Below are 26,519 nucleotides of genomic sequence, written 5' to 3'. Positions count from 1 at the left end.
CCCAGCAGCCTCAACGGCGGTAGCAGCGTCAACTGCGGTGGCCCCCGGCGTCAGGTCAAGATATCAGTAGAACAGAAAAATATGTATCATGATTGTAGTGTCGTGCATGCAATAATGACAGACACTACTTGATGTTCAAGGAGCTTTATTAACACACTACTTCCTCGTCCCTGTCCCTACTCTAACTAACTCTTTCCTGCTCGTGCCCCGCCTCTTCCTCCACCCCATGACTCCACCCACACCCAGCTACTAGAATGCTCAAAGACATAACATCTCCCCCGTTGTTAACAAAAGAACGAAATAACTTTATTCAAGTTCTTCAATCAGTCTTTTAGGGCTGTGAATGTTCCTTCTCGGTCGCAGACTCATACCGCCAGCATCCAATTCAGCCTCAGTCTGCTGATCAAGTCTTTGGATTGTGCCCACTTGACTGGGTCCTTGTGTGTCCGGTATGTCTCCATCTTGTTCAAGAGCCTCCTTCAGGCCCGGCGTGCATTTTTAAAAGTGAGACACATTTCTGGTAATCCTTCTCTTGTCAGATGCCGCAGTGACCATGGTGCCCTTTTGTTGGGTGATAACCAACGGTTCGTCTTTGAACCTGCAATCTGTCTTGCGGGATTGTTCTTGTTTGACCACCACACAGTCCCCCGTCTGCAAGGAAGGAGACTTGGCTCGCCGTCGATGGTCCGCATATGATTTCATCTTATTCTTATTGGTGCGATCAGCAAGAGCCACCTCTTGGTGGACATGTGTCGGAGACACTGGTCGCAGAGCACCTTCCCATGTCGGGATTCTGTTTCTGATGGGTCGCCCCAGGATGAGAGTGGCCGGGCACTTTCCTGTGGTGGCATGTGGGGTAGTCCGGTAGGCTCGCAAGACTTCGTTGAGGGCAACTTGCAAGTCCTTCTTTTCAAGCATGGCTTGTTTGAATGTTTTCTTCAGAGTTGCCATGAACCTCTCAATAGTGCCATTAGCCTGTGGCCACAGAGGCGTGACCTTTCGATGTCTAAAGTTAAGGTGTCGTGCAAACTCACTAAACTCCTGGCCATTGAAAGGAGGACCATTGTCCGTTTTGAGTTCCTTTGGGACACCCCAGGCGGCAAACACCTCATCAAGAACTGCGATGGTGCAGGAGGCATTAGTGGAGGGCACGAATTGGGCTATCGGAAACCTTGAGTACTCATCCATGATAGCCACCACATACTTGCCCAATTGAAGGGGTCCGTAAAAGTCCATGGCTAGTTCTTGCCAGATTCCATTTGGTAGTTTAGTCATTTGAAGCGGGGCCGGGGGTGTTCCATGGCTGACTAGTTGACACTGGGGGCAGTCTTTGAGGGTGGCCTCCACCATGGTATCAAGCAGCGGGAACCAGACTCGCTCACGGATATTTCTTTTGGTTGCAACCACTCCCCGGTGACCTTCATGAGCCAGGTTAATGACTCCTTGTCGTAACTGCCTCGGGATGACAATCCGATGGTCTCTCAGGAGGAGCCCCTCCGAGGTGGCAGATAGCTCTTCACAGATGTGTCTAAACACCTGCATTTCTTGGCGGACCTGAGTATCGGTCTGCTCCTCCTCGCTGTCGTGTCTCCATCGATGGGTGCGCAGTCGGCGCATGACTTTCTGAAGAACGCCATCTTGGGCAGTGGCTTCCTGGATTGCCTCTAAGGGAATGGCCGGAGGTCAGGCTGATCCTACTACAAAATGGATGTATTCTTCAGCAATTGACGGAGGCGAGGCCTGGGATTCCTGAGGGTGTCGGGGCATGTAGTCCGCCGGATTCTCCCCTTTCCCCGGTTTGTGTATGATTGTGTATGTGTATTCCTGAAGGCGCAGGCCCCAACGTTCTATCCTAGGTGGCATTTTGGCATTAGGGTTGCCAAATATGGTGACCAACGCCTGATGATCTGTTATCATGGTGAAATGCTTGCCATAGATGAAGACGTAAAAGTGCTCACAAGCCCAGACAACTGTGAGACTCTCCTTCTCTGGTTAAGAATAGGCCTTTTCTGTTTCAGTCAAACTGCGAGTGGCATAGGCCACGATGTGCCGTTGATCATCATCTTTGTCATACTGGGCCAAGATGGCACCCAGACCTACTGGACTGGCATCCACTGTTATTTCAGTCTTTCTCTTGGGGCTAAAGTATGCCAGATTGTCTGCAGCCTCAACAGCCTGTTTGATTTCCTGGAAGGCCCTCTCACATTGGGAACTCCACACAAAAGGTTGTCCTTGCTTGGTGAGAGCTCTCAGGGGATGACTGATGGTGGCATAGTCTTTGATATATCTGACACAATAGCTCGCCATGCCCAGAAAGGAACGAATGTCACTGACATCTTGGGGACTCTTGGTGGCGGTGAGTGCAGTCACTTTCTCCGGGTCAGGCCTCATGCCGGCTCCCGAAAACACATGGCCAAAGAACTTGAGAGTGGATTGGTGGAACTCACACTTATCTTTATTGAGAGTCAAGTTGGCCTCCAGAAGAGCATGGCATACTCGATCCAGCGCCTTATCATGCTCCTTGGTGTTTGACCCATATACCAGGATGTCATCACTGTAATTCAGCGAGTTGGGTATGTGTCTGATGGTCTGCTGAATCATTTCCTGAAAGATTTCAGCTGCTGATGAAATGCCGAAACTTAGTCTCTTGTATCTAAACAAACCTAAATGTGTAGCAAAAATCGTTATATATCTTGATTTCTCATGGAGTTCCAGCTGGTGATAGCCCTTGTTCAGATCAAGTTTGGAAAATACTCGGGCTCCATTCAAGGCGGTTATCATGTCACTCAGGTGGGGTCCTGGGTGACGCTCTCTCTCTATGGCAGTATTGGGATTTCTCATGTCTACACATAGGCGCACTTTGTCTGGAGTGCCTTTCTTTGGGACTATGACAACAGGAGACACCCATGGCGTAGGACCATCTGTCCTTTCGATAATGTCAGTTTGTAACAGCACCTGAATTTCCTCCTCCACCGCTTGCTGAAGATGAAAAGGCACTCGTCGAGGGTGTTGAGCCACAGGGCGCACTTGATCATTGATGTGGAGGCGGATCTGGCATTTGTTCATTTTGCCTAGCCCAGTAAATAATTTGGGGAACTTGCGGATTAAATCCGGATCCTCACTGACTCTGTAAAGGATCTCCACCAGGCGGAGACGTTCCGCCGTCGGCAGGCGGAGGAGGCACTCCGCCTCGGGACCTTCAATGACATGGTTTTATGCTGTCACCGATTTGTCTTCGTGTGAGAGAATTGTTTCGAATTTGCCCAAGCATGGAAGTGGTTTCTTCGCCATCCAGGTGAAAACTCTTACGTGTGCTGGGCTCAGGTCAGGTGGTGATTTCATCTTGTTATATTCTGTCACGGGCGTGTAGTTCAGGGATGCCCCACTGTCAAGCATGAACTGTGTCGCATGAGTCCCCACTTTTATGTCCAATGGAGGATACCTTTTTAGTTGATCAGGGTCTGATACCATGCAGACATAGTCATCAGTATAATTAGACTCTGCCGACGTCGATCTGGACTCTCTCGACGGTGATCGTTTCGGTGACCTTCTGGTCCACTGAGATTCACGAGAGTCTCGGCTGGAGCGGGACGATCCAGAGGATGACATCGCCCGGTCTTGCACCGCTTTGGCGTGGTGTCTTCTGGGGTCAGACTGCCGCCTGTTCGTTTCACCTCTCCTTTCTTTGTTATATGTTCCACACATTGCTTCAAAGTGGTTCTTGCGCCCACACTTGTGACACTGTTGACCCATCGCTGGACAGATGTCTGAATGCGGATAATCGTATCCACATCGATAGCACTTTCTAGACCTGTCCAATTTCTTTGCAGGTTCGGCCTTCTTGGCTCTCCGGCTAGACTCATAGCGTCTGCGTCCTTTGTGTTGATGACGAGAGGCCGGTCTGGACCTTCTCTGCTGTTCACCTGACCTCCTGCGAGTCTTGGTGCTGTGCATCCAGAAGGATTGTTCTTTTCTCTCGCTTCTTCCTGTCTCCATGCACTTGGCGTGTTCCTCCGCCTGATCATGTACCCTTGTCATTTCTTCTATATCATCAAGGTTATGGCTTTTTCTTAGCAACCTCCTCCGGAGTGTTTCGGAGTGACAGCCTTCAATCACTCGCAGTCGGATAGCATCTTCCGTTGAAAACGCATCAAAATTGCAGTACTGAGATAGTCGTCGTAACCTGGAGATGAAGGTGCTCATCATTTCTTCTTTGTCTTGACGAGCTTGATGAAAAACATATCTCTCATAGTCCACGTTCCTCTTGTGTATGAATTTCTTATTCAGCGCTTCTTTTGCTTTGGCATAAGTCCCTTTGTCATCTTCTGGCAGCTCTTTAATCACTTTGCTGACTTCTTTACCAACTAAATTATGCAGTGCAATGAGTTTCTCTCTATCTACAGTGACCTTTGAACCTTCAAGATAGTCCTCAAAATCTTCTAGCCACTCCTGCCATCGAGGGCCCATGCTTCCGCCAGCCACCAACATTAGTGGTTCAGGGGGACGCAAGTGTGATATTCGAGGTTCAATCGAGGTAGCCACGGCAGCATGGCCATTCTCTTGCGGTGAATTCGACATCCTTGAGCGTAATTGGCTATGTCACCTTTTATTTTACTGGTGCCCGTCGTTTGGTCGAAACCCGTTTTAAGGTATCACTGCTTGTTTCGCATTTACCAATGCTTGTTTGCATTTGCCAATGCTTGCTTTCTTTTACCAATGCTTATTTTATTTCATTTGCCAATGCTTGCTTTTGCATTTACCAGTGCTTGTTTCGCAGTTACCAAAGCTTATTTTGCATTTGCCAGTCCTTGTCTTTGCATTTACCAGTGTTTGTTTTGCAGTCACCAAGGCTTGTTTGCATTTGCCAGTGCTTGTTTTGCATTTACCAGTGCTTGTTTCGCATTTACCAATGCTTGTTTGCATTTGCCAGTGCTTGTTTTGCATTTACCAGTGCTTGTTTCGCCTTCACCAATGCTTGTTTGCTGGAGCCGTGAGCCGCCTGACTTCAAAATGGCCGCTTCCCATTTACACATAGGGATTGTCCTGCGGGCTGCCTGACTTCAAGATGGCCGCCGCTAGTGAAATCTCGGCTCCCGCGAGATTTCAACTTCATTCATTCTCCTCACTCCGATCCAGTTACTGAGACTCACCGGATCGCCGATCTTGTCAGCAGCACTGTAGCAGCCGCGCTCCACTAGCTTTCTCTGGAACTTCTTCGCGAAGGGGTCACGGAGGCTCGCGATTCTGTCGCTTCGCTTGCTGTCACTTCCGACGCCTTGCCAAGTTGCACGCATCTGGGGTGAGCTCCCGTTTTGGCGCGAAGTGACTTCTCGGCAGCAAACTTATTTCAGCACTCACTCGGCAGCGCTCCACACGATCGACGGATCGTGGAGCTGTCACAGCTTTCGCTGGCCTGGGTCCTCAGGCGGCGATCTTCTCTGGTAGCACACGTGTCGCGACGGCGACTACTTCTCGGTGCTGCCCAGGGACAGGGCACTCGTTTCCTCAATGTGGGGATGGCAGGTTACTTCATCCCACCCTTGTCGCCAGCTGTAGTGTTGTGCATGCAATAATGACAGACACTACTTGATGTTCAAGGAGCTTTATTAACACACCCCTTCCTCGTCCCTGTCCCTACTCTAACTAACTCTTTCCTGCTCGTGCCCCGCCTCTTCCTCCACCCCATGACTCCACCCACGCCCAGCTACTAGAATGCTCAAAGACATAACAATGATGGAGGTCACATGGGGTTGTTTGTCTGGGACAGAATCTGAAACACTTATCAGTCTGCAGATCGATGGAGCATAAAGATAAAGGCAAATTCCAGGAGACCATTATTATGAAGCATATCGTAAACATTCAATAAAAATATAATTGTATTAGAACTGCTTCACCATTCCAAGATGACAATCAGGATGGTGCCCACAAGAAATATAACCTCATTAGCTCAGCAAAGATATCATCCTCTTCTGTACTGCTGAGCCATGCCAACCGAGATCCAACTTATGCCGCACAGCTTCTCGACAAATGCTGTGCCCACTCCCAGCTCAGAGAAGAAGGCGAAGGACTGCATGCTGAGAAGGACGATTCAGTCATCTTCATGAGTGCCCAAGGAAAGGGCGACTTTTTTCAGGAGCCACAGTGCCACAATGCATAGAATAGCACATGCGAAAAGTGTCAAGTATCTCCTTAAGAGGGTCTCAGGAACAAAACAATCTCACAAAGAGTTAACAAACCTCCTTGGCCACCCTTGCAGCTCTTGACCGAAGATGAGGATTAATACTGAAGTGATTGCCGAGGCATCCTTGACATCATTGAATCCTAAAGAAGTTCCGACTGCCTGCTGCAACAATAATCAGGGACTAAAATATTAGCAAGCACGAGAAGAATGACAAATAATAGAACAAATACTGGAAATGGTTCCTTATATAAGATTCAAACAGGAAGTGATGTCACAGGAAAAGATTCTACTTCACCTAGGATTGGGAACCACTCAACAGACAGCCATCTTTTAAAGAATTGTTTATAAGACTTGCCTACGCCTCGTTCCTGAAACTCATGGCATTTGTTTGGTAAATGAAGAAGAAGCTCAAGTTTGACATCCTTTCCCCAGCAATGAATTGTGCAGTCCAATCGCAACCCTTTATGCCTGACACTTCAGGCCGACCACAGGACCCGCTCTGTTCCATGCCAACTACAGGACCTGCTCTGAATGTCTGCGGCATGGAGACAGCAGAACATTCCAGGTGGCAAGGACACTTTATCAAACCCTCAGCATGGAGTCCAACAAGGTGCTACCTCTCCTAAATGTGTGTAGTCTTTGGTAAGCTCTACGCACTAGTCTTTTGTGCCCCTTTTGGTAATGTCTGTTTCCACAGGTGCGCCTAAGTCATTACAAACTATTTTTGCTTCTACAAAACATGTTATACCATTACCAACATGATTATCTTTGATTACGCAGTTCTGTAATACTAAAGGTTTTTTTCTGACTTCATAGTCTGGAACCACAGGGTGCTTTGCTGGTCATAATCAGAGAAATTCATGTTTCAACAAAAATGTGATTCCAAATCGTAATAAAATCAGACCAAATGTGTGATGTTTTTCATGTAACATACCTCATTGCATTGGTTAGGTTTGCACAATTATCTCCATAAACCAGGTGTTTGTAACATGTGCTGATGTTTCAGACAGAGGCCTCCTAACTGTATAAAAAAGAGGGGGTTCCACATTTCCACTTAGCGGTAAGAAAATCATTGTCACCTGCGCTTCAATAAAATGTACTTGTTATATTTATTTTTAGGTCAAAATGAATGTGCTGGCATTCATCAATCAGTTCCACTTTGGAGTATTCTATGCCTACATCAAGCTGAAGGAGCAGGAATGCCGCAACATCGTGTGGATCGCCGAGTGCATCTCTCAGAGGCACAGAACCAAAATCAATAACTACATTCCTATCTTCTGAAAAGCGTGCACTCCAGCAACGAAAGAAACTAACAGCAAAGGTCTCCCCCTGCAGCCACTTCAGGCGGATGAGCTTCCTTCCTGAGAGTCAAGTGAAATGCTAACATGAAAGTCTGTATCCGGGTCATGACCCTGTCACCAGTAGTTTCAAGCCTGAGCTAAAAGGTGGCTGCCAACAGGCCGAGTCTGGTATGACACTATCAGCCAGGCCTTGCATTTTAACCAATAGATAGCCTTAAAAATTCCCACCGTGCAAAGTTGTGTTGGTTTAAAAGCCAGATCTGACTGTGTGACGTGTCACAGATGATACATCTTCTTTTGGAAAGCCCAAGTCGTTCCATCCCTCTGTACAAAGCATGTTTGAATTCACTGGGGGTTGACTCTCTTCCCTGTGGTGATACATTTCTAACAAAAGGTGCCAAAATAAAATGAAAAACTATTTTCAGAGTTTTGTTTCCTTTAAGTAAGTCATCAAGAACTCAAGGTATTGTTAACGTGTTTATTAAATTGGTGTTGTGTGTTTATATATTTAAGGCACAATCATAGCTGCCAAGGTTTCAGATTGCTATGTGTGACATTTTAATATTTTAAGAGTAATTATGAGTGACATTTCAATGACTATGAGTGACACTGTTTCGTGAGCAAAATTAAGCAATGAAGAGGAGGGAAACAATAATTCAGAAATTGCACACATTTGAGGAACGAGAAATTAAGTTAACTGCTGCAAAAAGTAAGAAATATAAACGACTTCCATTGATCAAACTAGCTAAAATTGTAGAAATTAGATAAAGCAGCTTGGAAGTGGTTCAAAATGTCATTATAATCAGCTGAATGACTTGCAGTCTCACTCAACAGCCACCAGTGACCTGAGCTGTAATGCAACTGAAAACCAAAGCAGAGACATACTGTGTGAGTGACAGGGGCACAGGCAAACTCAGAATAAGTCTAGAATGGAGTGGTAGGCACACTTCACACACAGAACTGGGTAAGCTGTCAGGTATGTTTGCACTGACTGTTTTCATGAGTTTAAATGGTTAAAGTTCTCTGCAGTTTAAGATGCCCTAATAAATCAAAAGTAATCCGTAGCATTTAATTGGACGCCCTGAATAAACACGGCACAGTGTATTCTACTTCATAAGAAGCTCTAATAAATATTGGTTCGGTAAAGGAGTGGGGTATGCTTTGCTGTGCTAGCTGCCCTGACCCGGGCAGACTGAGTTTCTGAATAAGTGAAGATCCGCTGTGGCCTTCATGTGCTGCCTCTTATCTCTTTTCCTCTACTCGTGAGGAAGAGAGTGACGATCTGAACAAACAAGGAGGCCCAATGAGGGGGTGGGTGGGTGGGGGGGCTCCTTTACCAAGCAATATAAAAAAAACCTTTCCAGTCGCTCTAGAGCCCTGCGGCCTCTCCCAAGGCTTCACCAAGGAGAGATAACCGAGATGCGCCGGAAGAGCTGCACGTGGGGGCTCAAGCCAGCATCTTAACTTAGCGCGCACAGGCTCTCTCTCCCACTGTCCACGAACATGAGATGATAGCAAAGTTTCACTGACCTCACAGAGGAAGGGTCCTCCACCTCCAGTCTGTCCAGGCGGCCCCAGTGTCACCGACTTCTTTCCATCGGCTACAGTAAAATATTGCATGATTCAATGGGGGGCGGAAATAACAATTTGCACGTTGTGCCCGAGCCGATGCAAGCTGGCGGACGGTGCCGTAATTATAAATAGTGCTCCCTTTAACCATGAACATCATGCCGTGCAGACCACAAACTATAGAGCCGCATCGAGCGCCCAAAATAAACTGCGCGCGCTTCCACAGTCACTGAGTCAGTGACGTCCCGCCGCGATGACATCAGCCAGTAAGACCCGAGGAGCGGCAGTGATTCAGCCAAGATACAGCCTGCTGGAGCAGCGCGCATAAGCCACAGGATGCGTGCTGCCACAGACTCTCAGTTTAAATCAGGCTTGACAGTCCCTCAGGCTAGTGACATCCTCAAATACTGGTAATTCACTCAGCTTTTAAATACGCTGATTTGCGTGACAATCCTTTCACATGCGGTAATGCGGTAATGAAACTTAAAATGCGTTAGTGTCACACCGGATGTGTGACACTTGGCAGGGCTGCACAATCTTTAGCTACATTTTTAAAATGCCTTATAAGGTCTCGATTCACAAGGCTTTGGTTAAAAAGTCATAGGTTGACTCCTCTATTTTGTGCACATTTCAGAATTTCTAGGGATTCACAAAGCATTCCAGGAACACTCCAGTTAATTTGTAATAGTGGTCATTTCCTTGGAGGTTTTTAAATGTGTAGTATTTACTCATGAGGAATTTCCAGCAGATGGAAAATGATGTATGCCCAAATGCAAGGCAGATGCGCTTTTGCACATGCACGTTTCTCCTCGATGGGCTGTATATTTTCTCACACGTAGAACTCCCTTCTTACTCCCATGAAATATAGGAGTGCTTCTTCTATATTCCCACACATTTATTCCTCTTTTTGACAGAAGCAAATGTAAGTTTATTCCTAGGGACTCAATTGACAAATCACAATCAGAGAGAGAAAGTTGTGTTCACTCACTACACTGCCTACAGGTTCCATCTGAAATGAATAACTGTAGTTCGCCTCCCAGGGATATGCTGCCTGATGAATTAATGTCTGGGTTGGTTGTGAGTGCTTACGCTTCGAGGGCTTTGAAGCTCCTTTGCACATAGATGGGGGAGTTTAGTGGTATGATACCTAGGCTTCACAAGTTAATTATCTTTGACAGCAAGAACTTGGACCCAAAACCCATAGAGAGATGGATGTTTGCTTTGCAAAATTGGATTGTTGTATTCTCTGGTTTGGAACATGAAGCCTGGACAAACATGTTGGGGACCAGACTTGCTGGGCTCATAGAGACTGGAGAACACATTTAAGTCGACACCGCATTGATGGGTCCAGGCAGTTACCCCACTTTTTAGGTCTCGCCTGAACCAGCGCATGCGCTGCCCTGCGAGACATTTAGTAAGTGGGCTTTTAACCCGTTCCGTGCTGCCGTTGGCCATTTGCCGACGAAAGCACTACCTCCCCAGTGCTGCCGTCGGCCAATAGCCAAGATTTTGCGGAAGTGCGGCACTTCCGCAAAACGGGCGGGGCCGCCGTTAAGGCGTTAAAAGTGCTACCACACGCTTTTTCTGGCCTAGCACTTGCGGTTACATGCGCAGCCACGCCCGCAGCCGGCAGCTTATAGTGCCCGATCAGGCGCCATCTGGCTTTCCCCTCGCTTGCTCTCCCAAGCACCTCACTCCGCCCCTCCCCCACCACAGAGCGTGTCTCGCGGCCGCGCGTCTTCTTTTATTTCCTTTTAGTCCGTCTTGTTATTTTTGTGAAATCTATCTCTTTAATGCACTGAGATGCGCTAGAGTGCCGGACGACATTATTGCTGCACATCATTTTGTTTCGTGCCCAGCACTGCCTTTTATTTTATATTCTTATTATTCTCCCATATATCCCGAGGACAGGCAATCTGTAATCAGTTGAATTGTTACAAGGAATCCCAATGTACTTAACGAGGCTGCCTATTCTGTAGCTCAAAATCAGAATTGTGATTATTTTATAAATTTGAGGGCTGTCATTATCCCTCAAGTGCAGTATAACTCCAAGAAAACCTGTTCTTGATGGAGACTTCTGGAAAACTTACTTCTGCTGTGCCTAGCAAGTGAATGTTAATTAGCCTTCGTGGTGTGCCTCTGATCCCTCGGCTATCATCGTCGTGTCGGTGTTCATGTTTGTTAACACCACACTGCACTGCTCAGTTGTTTTCTAGGTGCTTGAGAGGGACTCGTTCTAGGGCAATACATTGTATTACCAATGCCCAGCCAGTTCAGAGGTGGGAGAACCTTTAGAAGCAGTACTGTTCCATACAAAGGGAGAATTGGTGTGTACATCATTCAACACAGAAGTTATATGTATACAGATACAGAGAGAGTCAACAACAGTAAAATAATTTACAGTTATTGCCTACGTAAACTAGAAGATTGTCTCTGTTATCACTAGAAGTTGGCACTTTATATCTCTCAGGCATGGGCATTGTCCAGACTCAATTGACTCAACTTTCCTTTTTATAGTAAAGCAAATACTTGAGCATTGCAGAACTGTCAGAGATGAATTGCTTCACAATGGCCAGTTTTTTAAAATTGTGTTTATTATATTTGTGCCTAACGGTGTAAAGGGGTATTCATGATTGTTTGTATTTTGTATGGCCCGAGGGCTAAAATAGCAAATAATAATTGGCTATCACTCTAAAAAATACATTACTATCAAGTAAATTACAGAGAACTAAAGTCCTTTAATAAATTGGTTTAAAGTAAATTAAGTAAATATCATCATCTTGGGTATCGGGGAGTTAAAGGAGGGTTATGTCGCACCACTCAAAGCCAGCCACGCCCGTGGAGGGAGTTTCGGTGGGGCGGAGAGGCGGGAAGGGGCAGGGTGGGGGGTGCTAAAAACCAGAGTATGGATAATTGAAGGTAAGTAAAAAATTTAATTAATAAAATTAATTTCGTAGCGCGCCCTGCATCGCAAAATGTGATGTATGGTGCGCTACGAAATTCATTTTATTCATTAAATTGTTTACTTACCTTCAATTATCCATACTTCGGTTTTTAGCACCTCCCACCCTGCCCCTCCCCCACCCCGCCTCTCTGCCCCACCTAAACACCCTCCACGGGCCACGGCTGCTCAAAGCTAGGGTCTGGCAGAGATGGGGCGTTTGAGATTTCCATCTATATTTATCCTTTTTTCCTTCTTATCCACATATTAATGCAAATGTTCAATATTTGTTCTGGTCGGCGAGAAAATAAAGTTGCTACAAATATTTATGCATTTTTGTTTAAGTGAATAAGTTGCACTCCGATTTCCATATGGTTAGGGTTTTAGTGCACAAAATGGTCCCAATAAAGTCACTCACTCATGAAAAGATGAGTATTTCAGTGCATGTAGATGGGCACAGCTGCGATGGTACCCTCTTTTTTACACCATATCATATACTGTCCGTGTGCACAGCTCCTCACGTGTGATGTATGCAGAGGCACTCAGAACCGGTTTGCAGTGTTTGTGGTAATATCTGTGAAATCAGCTGTTAAATCCGACCCACCTGTCCAAAAATAGACCCACTAACTACTAAAAAACAAGCATTGGCATAGCCAATAGGTCTCGCCTTTGAGACCTTATAAGTGTTTGGTCATGCAACAGTTGGTGTTGTTGCACAAAGGATATTGTGCTGCATAACTAAATACTTATAAAGTCCCAAAAGTGAGACCTGAAGGTTATGCCAATGCTTGTTGAGTCAAGTGGTTGCACAAACACCATGCCTAGCAGGGCCGGACTGGTAAGTCCAGGCACCGGGCAATCCCCCAGTAGGCTGGATGGGGTGGGGGCTGGTTTTGTGCCAGGGGGCCAGTATTGTGCCAGGGGGCCGGTTTGGAATTGGACCCTGGCCCTGGTAACGGTCCGTGACCGTGACCAACCCGAGTTAGTTTAGTAGCAGCTAAATCTGCTGCATAATTATTGCAATGTGCTTAACACTGGCAGTATTCCATGTATAATTTATTAAATAAATGCGCCTGCTGCTGCTCAGGCAGATCCATGGCGGGCGCGTACACAACGCGCAGAAGTCTCCTCTGCTCGGCCCCCGCGTCTGCGCGCAGCCGGAAAGCCAAGGTGTAGTTCACTCCTTAGGGTGGGGTCTGGATTTTAAGATCATGCGCATTGGGGCCGGGCTCGAGCTTGTGATCACAGAGGCAGAGATGAGTCGACATAGAAAAAAGAGCGAGGCATGACATTTAATTATTTCTAGCCCCCTGACCCCATGTGTCCCTGTCTGCAGGTGAGTCTAGTCAGGACCGTCCGGTCCAGTTGTTTAAGTTGCAATGCATGCTGTTGTGATCAGGATTCATCATGGGGCAGGGCACTGTCTGGGCTTGGGTGCTGGGCTGGATTCAAATTCGAAATTAGAAGCAAAAGGCCTGGTTAGGGCTGTGATCGGAACGGGCAGGGCAGGGGCAGGGCTGCTTCTCACTCTCTTTCCGCTCCTTTCTTTGATTTGCTTCCCTGTGAAATGGATCCAAAAAATAAAAGACACTTTAGCTGGATATTTCATATTTTTTTGACATTTTAATTCCAAAGTGCAGCATCATTTTCTATTTAGAACGTGAAAAGTGTTATGGTTTGCCCACTTAATTCCTTGTTTTCGTATTGGAACACTCTTCCAGAAAAGCGAAAATAAGTATTTTTTTAGATAATATTTAGTAGTCACTTGTGGTTCGATGGAGCAAAGATCCATTCAAAGCAATTTGCGATTGGGGCAAGCAGGCCCCACAATGTCTGAGTTCCCGAATCTTTCTATTTCACGGTCTATATCTTTGCCCTCCCACCCACTCTGGTGCGGGCTACTATGTACAATTTTGTTATATAGCTGGTATTATATAATCCATCATGAGGATATTTGTAGGTTGCAGGCCTTTATTTCTTTCCTATTTTTCTTATTGACTAGTGCTCGTTGTTATTTGTTTTTATAAAAATCATTCAAAAGACAATAATCGCTGGGTGGGACATATGGCTAAGCCCAGGGCCGAACTGGGAATCTATTGATTTATGGGTGGCGTGCAGGCACTGTAGTGTCTGGGCAGTGGGCCTGCCCTGGGCCTGGGGCCGGGGGCCTGACTCTTGAATGGGCTGGGGCTGGCCAGGAATTTTAAAACCAAAAGGGACCTAAGGAAGGAAGGGGCAAGGGGGCTTCTAGGCCCCAGCCTGGTTCCACAGCACAGTGGCATCACACTGGCTTTTGTTTGTTGTTGCTTGCTTAATTTGAATGTGAGCAGCAGGGAGCGAGGTGGTGGCTGGCCTCAGGCTCAGGCATGGGGCTGCAGCCAGCACCGGTTTATGATTATCACCTACTGCCTGACACTGAAAGCCGCAGGACTGAGTGACTGTGCAGCGCTGATTGACAGTCTAGTTCACGGTGCGGTTTGCGTCCCCTGTCTCTTTCCTCTCCTTTCTTTTATTTGCTCCCCTGTGAAATGGATCCAAAAGAGAAAAACACTTTTGCTTGAAATGTCAGATTTTTCAGTTATTTTAATTCTAAGGTGCAGCATCAGGAATAAAAGGTTAAAAATATGATAAAATAGGGGCGTGGCTTGGACGGCAATGTGGACGGTCGTCTGAGTCCGTCGGCTCCGTGTCCCTGAGGGAAAACTAACCCGCCAAACTAGCCAGATCCTGCACTGCAACACAGAAAAAAGCAGGGGAAGATCTAGGCAACAGGAGAACCGACGGAAAAGAGGGGGGAGCAGCCACAACACCAAGAAACCAGCCCCTACACTCAGCACGGGCAGCAACAATAGGAAGAGCAAAATGGCGCCCTGAGGTCACTGGAAGCCAGCGAGAGGGGAAGCAACGGAGGCTGAGAAGAGGTCATTGTGCCACTACTGCCGGTTAATCGGAAGCGGAGACATACCTCAACGGCCACGCCAGCATCCGTGAAAGAAGCGGCACGGTAGGCAGACAGCCCTGGCGATCGACACAAGCAGAGCAAGCGAGGCGAGTCCAAAACGGAGAAGCCTGCTCGGCGATCCAACGACCCAGCGACCCAGCGACTCATCGAGCTAACCGAAGGGAGAAACATACCGTCTGGGAAAAGTCGGGAAACCGGAAGGAGCTGTGGAGTGGGCGCCATTGCCGGAAGTCTTCACCAACTCCTGGTGACGAGGAAGACCGGAAACAGTGAAGCGGAAGCGGAAGAGCGGCCATCACCGGAAGCTCCCGCGCAAGCAAGAAGGCTGCGGGAATCAACACCGGAGGCTTGCGGAGGCTGACGAGTAGGTCCCCTCCCAAGCGGAATCCAGCGGTGAGAGAGCGCGAACGCAACTGAAGGCAGCACCGACCCAGCGGGTCGGAGAAGGCGGGATCACTCCCGGGCCAGCGGGAGGGGGCTCAGAGCAGAGAGCAGAGAGCCGCGAAAGAGCGAGAGAGCCGGCAACAAAGTCTGAGGGGCGGGCACCGTAGGTATTCCAGGCAGCATCACGAAGGCATGCACACGGCCCCGAGTAGTGGCCGGCCGGGCGACGCGAACCCGCACCCCAGCTCAAGCGGTACGCAAGGCCATAAAACCCCACGACCGCCAGGAAGGCTCTCTGCTCTAGCGGTACGCATGACCATAAAACCCCATGACCGCCAGTAAGGCAGCAAGCTAAAGGCCGGTAGGAGACACAGACGCTGCAACACAAGGTGCGAGCACTCAAGAAAGAGCTAGCGCCAAGACCTACCACAACAACCTCAACATCTCCTCAACGCAAGACACGGAGGATCACGAAACGAAGGAGCAGCGGCCTGCACAGCCGCGAACGAGACAAAGCACACGCTGGCAGGGCCTAAAGCAAAGACCAGAACAAGGCACATCAGAGAGCCAAGCAGATACAGATCTCAAGGCATTCAAACACCAGCGCCAAAGGCAACAAACCTACCAAAGGTGGTCCAAGCAGGGGGGCGGCTGGTCAACATTCTTTCAAGAAGAGGCATCGGAACAATGCCAGGCAACGAGGGGAAGATGGTGGGCGAGCAAAAAAAGCCCAAAATAGACAATCAAGGATCCCCATCGAAAACAAGGGGCGAAACAGTCACTCTAGAGACCATTTTAAGGAGAGTAAACCAAGGCAATGAAGTGGGGCGAGAGACGAAACTCAAGGTGGAGAACATGCAACTTGAGATGGCGGCTATAAGAGCGGACCTTCACAAAACAAACACAAGAATGGAGGCAGCAGAAGGCCGAATAAGCTCAGTGGAAGACGAAACAAGTAAGAACAACAAGGCCATAGCGGAACTGCAAACATCCACAAAAGCCATACGAAAGCAGCTAGCGGAGAAGGACGACAGGGCAAGAAGAGGCAACGTAAGGATCCTGGGCGTACCGGAAGGGGCAGAAGACAAGGCAGGTTCGTGCGCAACCATGCTAGAGGAGATGATCCCCCAACTCACAGGCATCGCTTTTGAGAGACGTTTCGAAGTGCAAAAGGCCTACAGAGTACCATCAGGAAAACCAACTACAGGCAAGGGGCCGAGAGCAATAATATGCAACCCACTGAGACTAAGCCAAACAGAAGCCATCTTTGCCTTTGCCAGGAAAAACCAGAATCTGACGTGGGCTGGAAGCAAGATAGTGCTGACCCAGGACTACTCGAAGCCAACGGTAGAGTTAAGAAAAGGATTCTTGGCCCTCAGAGAAACCCTGCGTAAAAGAGGTGCCACCTTCAGCTTCGTTAGTCCTACCAGGTTCAAAGTAACAGACAAATGGAAAACAATGTTTTTTGAATGCCCAGGAGATCTAAGGCGCTACCTGCAAGGACCGCCGGTGGAAGAGATGGAGGAAAACAAAAGCCCCGGGGCAGCGAAAAGAAGTGCCTCACCAGACGTGAGCGAACAATCTGAGTAAGACTCACTACGAACTCCAGCAAACGAAACACAAGACATCATATCTACCTCACTGAATGACACCCAGATAAAAGGGAGCCAGAGCAAGAACTAGACACAATGGCCTGGCAGCAGACCCAAGCAGAGACCCACGCAGAGACAAACAAGGCTTACCAGCAGACAGACGGAGATCAAGCCTTTTTTTTTTCCCCTCCAACCTCAAGGCTACACGAAAGGAAGGAAACAAACTCTACCTCAGGGATGATGCGGGCAGAGGAACTTTGTCCTCGCACACCCACTCAGCAAGTAAGGGAGGGAGGGGGGTGGGAAGGGGGGGAGGAGGGTGGGGGGCAGGGGGAGCGAGGGGGGGCGGGGAGTATATACATGGGCTTACTTACTATCATCTTCTCTTCCACTACTATTTCTCTCTCTACACACTCACATCTAGAAGCAGCAAGCGCAGGCGCAGAGACATGGATCCACACACAACCCTGAGACCAGAAGCACACAGAGAAGGGCCACATGTGCCGCAAAATACAAAGCAGCGTAAATGACAGACAGCAGCCAGAGCAGCATCGCGTCTGACATCAAGATAGTGTCCCTAAACGTCAAGGGTCTCAACAGCCCGGTGAAAAGGCGGAAGGTGCTCGAGCACCTTAAGAAACTTAAAAGTGACATATATGTACTCCAAGAAACGAGACTAGAAGAAGCAGACATTAGACGCTTAAGTGCCAACTGGATAGGTGAGGTGGTGGGTTCACCAGCTCAGAATAAGAAAAACGGGGTAGTAACAATAATCAGCAAAAGTTCCAACCTAGCAGTGGTAGACTCTCAAGCTGACACCCAAGGAAGAACACTTGTGACCACTCTTAGAAGAGCGGGAGAGACATATCACGTGGCAAACATATATGGTCCCAACAGTGAAGACAAACCATTCTGGGAGGGGGTAGGAGCACAACTACACACCCTGCCACTGGACGACCTGCTGATCGTTGCAGGAGACATGAACCAAGTTCTTGACCCAGCAATTGACAAGCACCCTAGCAGACCACGCCAATCATCAAACAACCCCAACATCCTGAAGAATCTATGCTCCAAACTGGGACTGAGGGACCCATGGCGCCTAAGCAACCCAGATGCCAGGGAATACACATTCTACTCCAACCCACACAACTCATACAGCCGAATAGATTATATACTAATGTCAGGATCACACACCCACCTCATAGACCACACGGAGATAGGACCTAGATCAGTTTCAGATCACTCGCACATATGCCTAACCCTATCAGGCAAGCACAACGATAAGCCAACCCGCAGATGGAGGTTCGATGACAGCCTACTCCAACACATCTCTGCGAAAGCAGAGATAGAGGGGGCGATAAAAGAATACTTGCTAATGAATGATACACCAGAGACAAGCTGGGAAGTGCTATGGAACGCCCTAAAAGCCACCATCCGGGGAACAGTCATGACAGTTAAGGGCAGGATGAACAAAGAAAGGAACAAGAGAATCGCAGATCTAGAGAAAGAGATTAAAAAGCTGGAGAACAGCCACATAGCCAGAATGGAAGACAATAACACACTCACGAATCTGACCAAACGGAAGTACGAACTTAATAGAATACTGAGTGAGAGGGCAGGGACCTGGATTAATAAATACAAATCGATTAACCTCTGCACTGCAAACAAAGCGGGCAAAAACCTAGCATCCTACCTAAGGGGGAAACAAAAACAGCACACGATAGGGGCCATCAAAGACAGACACAGCAAGTCCCAGACTGCCAACAAGGATATCCTAGAGGTCTTCAGAGACTTCTATGAAGGCCTGTACACCAAGGATGATACGCTAAAGGAGGATGGGGGCGAAGAGCTGCTAGGAAGCATCACCACACCCACACTATCAGACCGAGAACGTGACATCCTAGAACTCACCATAACGGAAGATGAGATAGGGAAAGCCACGGCAAGCCTCAAAGACAATAAGGCACCGGGGCCAGATGGCTTTACAGCTGGCTTCTACAAGCAGTACCTCCACTCTCTCAAACCCACAATGAAACAGGTATTCGAGGAATGTGTCCACACGGGACGCATGACACCCTCAATGGCTGAGGCAAACATAATTGTCATACCAAAGGAAGGAAAGGATACAACCGAGGCGAAGAATTTTAGGCCGATCTCCCTCATAAATGTAGACTGTAAGATATACGCGAAAATACTTGCTAATAGACTCAAGGCATACCTACCCAAGCTTATACACAACTCCCAGGTAGGCTACCTCAAAAACCGTATGTCCCACGACAACACAAGACTACTATGCCACATAATTAACCACTCCTCCCGAAGCAGCAATGCAGCAGTCATGATAGCCCTGGACGCTGAGAAAGCCTTCGACAGGGTCTCATGGCCATTCTTAGATCAATGCATGGGGAAACTAACTACAGGAGGATGGTGATGGCTCTATACAAGGGCCCCAAAGCGCGGGTGGTAGTCAACGGAGGCACATCGAACATACTCAACCTGGGCAGGGGAACGAGACAAGGCTGCCCACTCTCACCAGCCCTTTTCCTATTAGCCATAGAACCGCTCCTGACGATGATCAGAGCGAACGAGGACATAGTGGGGATACCAATAGGGGGGGGAACATTCAAGCTAGCGGCATACGCGGACGACGTACTAATAATCACAGAAGACCCAGAAAGATCCATTAAAGCACTGACGGACACCATCGAAAAATATGCCCAGGTCTCGGGGTACAAACTTAACAAAGATAAATCAGAGTGTAAACCCTTAAACATCCACACAACAAGAACAGTACTAGGGACATCAGGCCTATCATGGCAGCAGAAGCCCATGAAGTATTTAGGCATCCTCTTTGAGAGAGACCTAAGAACGACACTGGAACACAATGAACAAGCAACAATCCAGAAGATTAAGGATAAAGTAGATAAAGTAAAGTAAAGTCCACATTTGTAAAGCGCACAATCACCCGTAAGGGTCTCTAGGCGCTGGGGGGCCGTCGGGAAGATTAAGCGAGCTATTGCCCAGAGTCACATGGTGCTGGGCTGACCTGCCGCCGGAGCCGGGGATCGAACCGTGGTCCCCAGATTCCAGCGTCAGTCGCCCTGGCCGCGGCGCCACACCTCTTCCACAGATGGATGGTCCCCCAAATTCACAACATGGTGGGGAAGGGTAGAAGCTATAAAAATGATGCTCACACCGATGGTCAACTATATGCTAACCATGCTCCCACTGACCAACACAGAAGACTTCCACAAGAGAGTAGACAAGATACTGAACAACTTCTTGTGGAGAGGGAAGAAGCCCAGAATAAGCCTACAAAAGCTTAGACTCTCAAAACATCAGGGCGGTCTGAACATAACAAATTTCAAACGATTCCAGGTAGCGTGCATAGCCAGACAGGGGCTACACTGGCTGGACCCAAGACAGAAATACACCCCAGCTTGGCTAACACTCGAGCGGGGACTACTAAAGGGCATGAACCCCATCACCCTCCTCACCGCCACCCGACACCCAGAAGTCAAGGACAACCCCGTCCTGAGGAACACGAAAACAGCTCTTCTGAAGGTAGACAAACTTCTGACAACAAGTATCAAGGGAGGCCAATTTGAATCCATCTGGCACAACCCCACTTTAAGATACAGGGATACGGTTCTAGACATGCACGAATGGTACAGACATGGTATCTCCATTGCCCAAGACCTTCAGAAACAGGGCGCGGACATAACCTTTGACACCCTAAAGGAAGCACACAACCTACAACCTACAAAGCATAGAACTCTACAACTTCCTAAAAATCAAAGTAGCAATAAGGAAGGCAAACCTCAACAGCCGGACACCATCGCTCATACAACTCGCAGCCAGTCTCAACACACTAGGACACCAAGTAGCACACCTATACAAAGCCCTCCGCCCCAAAAACACCAAACTCAACGATAAGATCACAAATTTCTGGGGAGCTCTAGCAGGGAAGGAACTAAGTGAGGCCGAGAAAGCAGAGCTATGGAGATCATCCTCTAGGAAAAAGATAACGGCAACGCTAAACCAGACCAAATATTGGCTAGTGCACAAGGCATACTGGACACCGGCCCGCCTGGCCTCCTTGGGAATCCGAGAGAGTGATACATGCTGGAATTGTGACAAAGGGAGGGGAGACTTAGAACACCTTCTGCTCAGTTGCCCTAGGATTAGGGAATTCTGGGACAGAATTGGAACACTCATCAATGAGATCACAGGAGTGGCCATACAAATAGATTTCCCAAGTCTAGTCCTAGGTTTTGCATCCCCTTCCATCACAACGACAGAGGATCGTGACCTCATTGACCTATTGCTGACGGCCGCAGTCAAAATGGTCCTAAGTAATTGGAAGGACACCTCGAAAGCTGCGCCCCAGGCATGGCTCAACTGGGTCACGTTCCTAAGGGGGGCAGATAACATCACAGCGAAACACTTGCTGAAAACTCACAGGAAGTCAAACATGTGGGGACCCCTAGACCTCTACCTATCATCACATAAACCCCCATAGGCGCAGAACCTAGACAACCACCGAGGGGCGCTCTCTGCGGATCCACGCGCTAACAAAAGGGAACCAGTTTGCAAGGCTCTTCACCTCTTTCATTTTCGACTTCTATCCTTCTCTGTCCCCTCTATGGTCCCGGGCGTGGGACAGGTTACTAACCTAGCATCGAGAAGGGGGGCATCAGGGAACAACGACAAGCAGGACTTGGAAATCTGACATCCGAACTATTCGAACTACCCGAACTATCGAAATATTGAACTACCGCAACCCCCCCCCCTCCCCCCCCCCCCCCGGCGCTTTTTTCTTCCTTTTTTCTTTCCTTTTCCTTTTTTTTTCTCTTCCTTCTTCCTTCTTCCTCCGCTCATGTATATTCCATGCTCCATGTAAATATACATTTTGTATACTCAATAAAAAAATACAGAAATAAAAAAAATATATATGATAAAATGACTAAATAAAGTAAGGTAGAGTGGTAGCAAACTGGCCAGATTGATTTTATTTACACCCAAACTCATTAGCGTCACTTTTACAGAGTTTGCCAGTGAAGCGGCATTTTTGTTTTATTGCCTTTGTTTTCCCTGGGCTTGCAACTATTGCACCAATCCTGGAGGTACTGCAATGTATGGATTGAAAAACAAAATGTGTACTGCGGCACTGCGTCCAGGGATGTGGTCTTTATTTACCATACTGCTTACATTTTGTAAGGTTATAAGCATGGACATTAAAATGGGTCCATTCAAGGCCCTGACGTCATGTACTCAACTTTCCAAGCAATAGCACTCACTCATTTCTGAATAGTGAGTATAAAAGCGGTAAGCTAACCTTGTTGTTCCTGCTTACATTTCACATGGTTTGCTAATTTTGCATTCCCTATGCGTGTTTGCTTTTTTAGGATATTGTTACTTTTTTTTGTAGGCCACATATTGCTCTTGTTTTCTAGTGCGTAATTTCAATTGAGCTGTATCCAGGTGTTTATAGCCTGCAACAATTGGGTTGTAATTGAAGGCAGTGTGAGTTTTTCTCAGTGGGGCCGTATGGTGTTCAGTGGGGGAGAGGATGTGGCACTATGGCCAGAGATGCTGAATTTGGAACTGGGGAACCAGCTTCAGCCTTAATAACCAGTCCATCAGACCACTCTCCTGAGGGAGCACAATCCTATGCTAGACCTTAGAAGCCCTGGTGTGTTAGCACCAGCAGGTGGACCCAAGCAGTGGCGAGTGTGGTTTAACCTTCAAGGCTTGTCCACCACAATCTTGCGGGCAGGCCTATGAAGCAGCCCACCCTAGAACAACATTGACTCTGTCACTGAGATCACAGGACCCTTGAGAAGGGCCAGCTCTAGGGCAGTGCTACTGGTGTGACCGCACCGGGTGCTGACTTTGGGTGGAGGCATTATGACTCCTTCCTGGCCTCCAGCAATTTTTGGCATCAATAAAAATACCATGATGACCCTGATGGTTAATATTCTTCCTCAAGAGAGATCAGAATTTTGTCTAGTGGAAGTTTTGACTCATGGAAAGATAACTCAAACCGTTAATGTGCCTGTTGCAAAGAACATGTAGATCACAAAGTGCACATAATGTAAATTGGTCAGTGGGCTACTGCTTTTGTCAGACAGACCCTATTGTTACTTGCAGTTAATAAGTTAAAATTCTAACATAGAAAAGTGAGCTACTAACTGTCATGTAAGAGCTGCATATAAACTGCAAGGTATAAATTAGATCATTATGTTTTTCCCCCAGTCTTTGATTATCCTAAATGCTTCTGAGAGAGAGTGTGGTTATGGTGACTTTAGGGGCACTGTTAAAGGGTGGTAGCGGGAGAATCCATGGCAGAGGTGGTCATTGGGGGGCAATAGCACACATTAATGCACAGGGGACCACCAGTGCTAAGGCCGGCCCTCCCATTGAAGGCTGTCTGCCTCACCCATAGTTACCTCCATTGGGCTTGTTTCAGAAGGAGTTACTGCAACTCATCAGGGATCGGCAATGCAGGATTTGGCTGCTGCATAATGCAGTATGTTTTCTGATATTTTATTATTTTTGACATTTGTACACATGCTAACAGCCTCTGGAAAGATTTGGCCTCATTAGTACCAGTGGAACATACACATGCAGCAGTGAGAAAGGTGACCAGTCAACCTTTGCAATAAGCCATTCACTCCGCAGCAACACAAGTCACATTTTTTATTAACTTTTGATAAGTTTGAGCTTTAAACAATTTATTAGTGTGAATGGTTAGATCATGCAGCAGATCTTGCATTATGAGGCAAATAGGCAGAGCCATAATTATATAGAAAACATTTGCAAACTAGGATATTTTGTCATTCGTGTTTGAACTGGTGTTGTGGAAAAAGGAAGAACTGCTGATGACAGAAACTCCATGGCCCGGTGACAAATTGCTTGTGCTTCCACATTTTATCGTATTTGGGACATTCTGTGATTAGAAGCATATCCCACTTTGTGAATGTATTTTAATGTCAATAACTCATTATAACCTTAAATAATCATGTGTATCCATTGGTTGATTAAACTGGGCAGTGAAATGTCAAACAAATATAAAAGATTGGGATGTTCACGCATTCTTGCCACACCTCTGGCTCTGCCCATTGATCCAATCCTTGGGCTATTCCCGCCCTCTGATTCTCCGCCCACAGTTCCTCTACTTTTTTTCCCCCACTTTTTTTTCCCCCTCTTTGTAACCTGATGCTCTTTAAGATCATCATCTACTATTTACTGTGCTTTGAAAGTTGATACAATTGAATATATAATGAAAAATGTGATGTCAAATTCACCATTTTGGTCTGTTGTTTCCCAAAATTTTCTTGGGGGAGTGCACTGGCTACGCGCCGGATGGGGCTGGTCTGGCAAAATTTGCCAGGGCTGCTTTCAGCTCCCAGTCCGGCCCTGATACCTAGCTTATGAAGAAGAGGGGCGAAAGCGAAATCTGCTAAACTTCAGGATCATTGTCCCCCATTTGTATGAGAGGAAATATCTTCTCCAATAATGATTTCACTCAAGATCTAGGTTTCACAAACGCAATACAAATGGGCTTCAGGAAACAAAACACTTTCGGCTTATCCATCCTAACAACACAGATACAGTATTAAAGTAGCCTACTCTCTATATATCAATATTAATTGTCTGGGTGAAGGTTCAGATGGAGAGACAGCGAATTTCAATTTTCTCTGATGGTCTGTAGGGTCAGGAGCTACTTCTGAACGTCTGTATCCAAAAGTGGACACATTTCATCATGTCTCACACAAATGTAACTGTCCTTGAACTATCCCAGCACACAAGACAAAAATCAGGATGCTAGGGAACTTGAGGCATGGATTTAATGGAAAGCTGGCGGCACACGGTTATAGACTGCCAACTTTTCATAACAGAGGGACACGCTGTTTGATAGCAAACTACTAATGAGAGGTTTAATAAGACCAAAATGTGCTAAATGTTAAATGCAATGGGGGTCTAAGTAACTTAAGTCCTTTATAAGTGGTCTCTCTGTGGAACGAATGATAACAGCAGTCCTTTAGACAGTGTACCCTCCCCGGTCTTATGGGCCAGAACTTAGGGTATGGCACGCCCTAAAAAGCTTGATGACTACATCGGGAAAAAGAAATGTCTGTGGCAGATGAATCCCATTGAAATGCTAAACATCAACCAGGGACTTGTGGCTTGGGGCGCTCCAATGATAAAATGCTTCAAACAGTTTTCTGTCAATTTTGCTTTACAAAGTTTAGCACAGAAGTTTTGATCACATAGGATCTGAATCCTAGTGCAAGATGGCGTAGAATCTGGAACCAATAGCAAGGAGTGGATGGCATTTTTCTGTAGTACAAAGCTGTGAAACTCTCACAGGATACTACGGTTGATAGTTAAAGAGTGTTGCTGCCTGCATCTCACACAAGGAGACATAGGGCTATATTTATGAGCCCAGTTGCGTCGCACTTGTACTGCGCAATGTGGTGCATGCGTGACGCAACTCAAAAATGAGACTTTGCATGGCCTTGAGTGGCTTCATGAATCTGGAGTAACGCAGCGCAAAATTGCTGTATTGCCTTACTGCCCTGGGAAGGCATTCCATGTGCAGGTGTTCCCTCACAACTCCCATCAATTTTCACGCATTCCCAGATTCACCAGAACTGATTAAACTGGGAATGCGCCAAAATGCTACGCCTTTCCAGGTGAGGAGTAATGAGGAGAAATATCTTTATTTCTCCTCGTTACTTCCGATGCAGCACACATAGAAAGAGGAATATGCCTCTCAGGGTTGTTTTTGGGCAGGAAGTTGCCCCTTCCTGCACAAAAACAATCCTGCATGCAACACAGGCACCCTTGAACCATGGTGGAAGAGTACCTGTGTTGACACTAGCCAGCCAAAATGGCTCCAGTGAAGCGGCAAAGGCAGGAATGCGCTGTATTCTTTTAAATACATCTCATTGCTACCCTTTTCCCGTCACCCAGCACAGCAATGTTACTTGCTGCACTATGTGACTATTTTATAAATATGCCCCATAGTTGGTGATGGCAGCATAGCACTACATTCACAAGTCAGTAACACTCCACGCATCTCCTCTGCGATGGAGCAAGAGAAGAACTGCAGCAAGACGGGAAGCGCACCAATTGGGTCCCCCTCGCCCCTTCTCCTTTGAAGGACACTTAATCTGTTGGGGCCAGTAGACTTACCTTCATGCTGAGACCTCAGTCCAGTCTCGTTTGCAGGTCAGGTCACAGTGAAACCCACCCTACCACTAAACCATATTAGGATATTGCGTGCATGCTCTTTGTCATATTTATGTTGTTGTTGTGTGTCCAGTTTTATGTATTGCAGATGGAGCTACAAGGCAAACCAGTCGTTTGGTATTCTAAAGCAACCACGAAAATGTGCCTAAAAGAGGAGGCTTCAATGCAATAACTCTGTATACATTTGGCAGTCCACATGGAAAGAGCCAGCTTCCCTATATTCCCTCTGCCAGTTGCAAGCCTGAGCAGTTGGGGCGATGGCCTTTCATTGCTCCACCTTGGGTGGGAGCTACTTTCTCCTGGATTATGGTCTCCAGAAGCAGGGTAA

At 47.3% G+C, this 26,519-nt stretch overlaps 1 protein-coding gene across 1 annotated transcript in view; it reads left to right on the top strand.

Annotated features, from left to right (window-relative positions):
• Positions 1-7,906, top strand: part of ATP6V0D2 (ATPase H+ transporting V0 subunit d2) — a 108,967-nt gene extending 101,061 nt beyond the window's left edge. The window contains exon 8 of the mRNA XM_078687074.1: positions 7,301-7,906. Within this exon, the coding sequence (XP_078543200.1) occupies positions 7,301-7,462 (162 nt within the window). The 3' untranslated portion in view covers positions 7,463-7,906. The remainder of the gene's footprint in view (positions 1-7,300) is intronic.
• Positions 7,907-26,519: the final 18,613 nt, after the last annotated feature.

The sequence above is a fragment of the Lissotriton helveticus genome, chromosome 4_1 (assembly GCF_964261635.1).
Source record: "Lissotriton helveticus chromosome 4_1, aLisHel1.1, whole genome shotgun sequence".
Taxonomy (NCBI): domain Eukaryota; kingdom Metazoa; phylum Chordata; class Amphibia; order Caudata; family Salamandridae; genus Lissotriton; species Lissotriton helveticus.
Note: the sequence above shows the minus strand (reverse complement) of the source record. Positions and strands in the feature narration are given on the sequence as shown.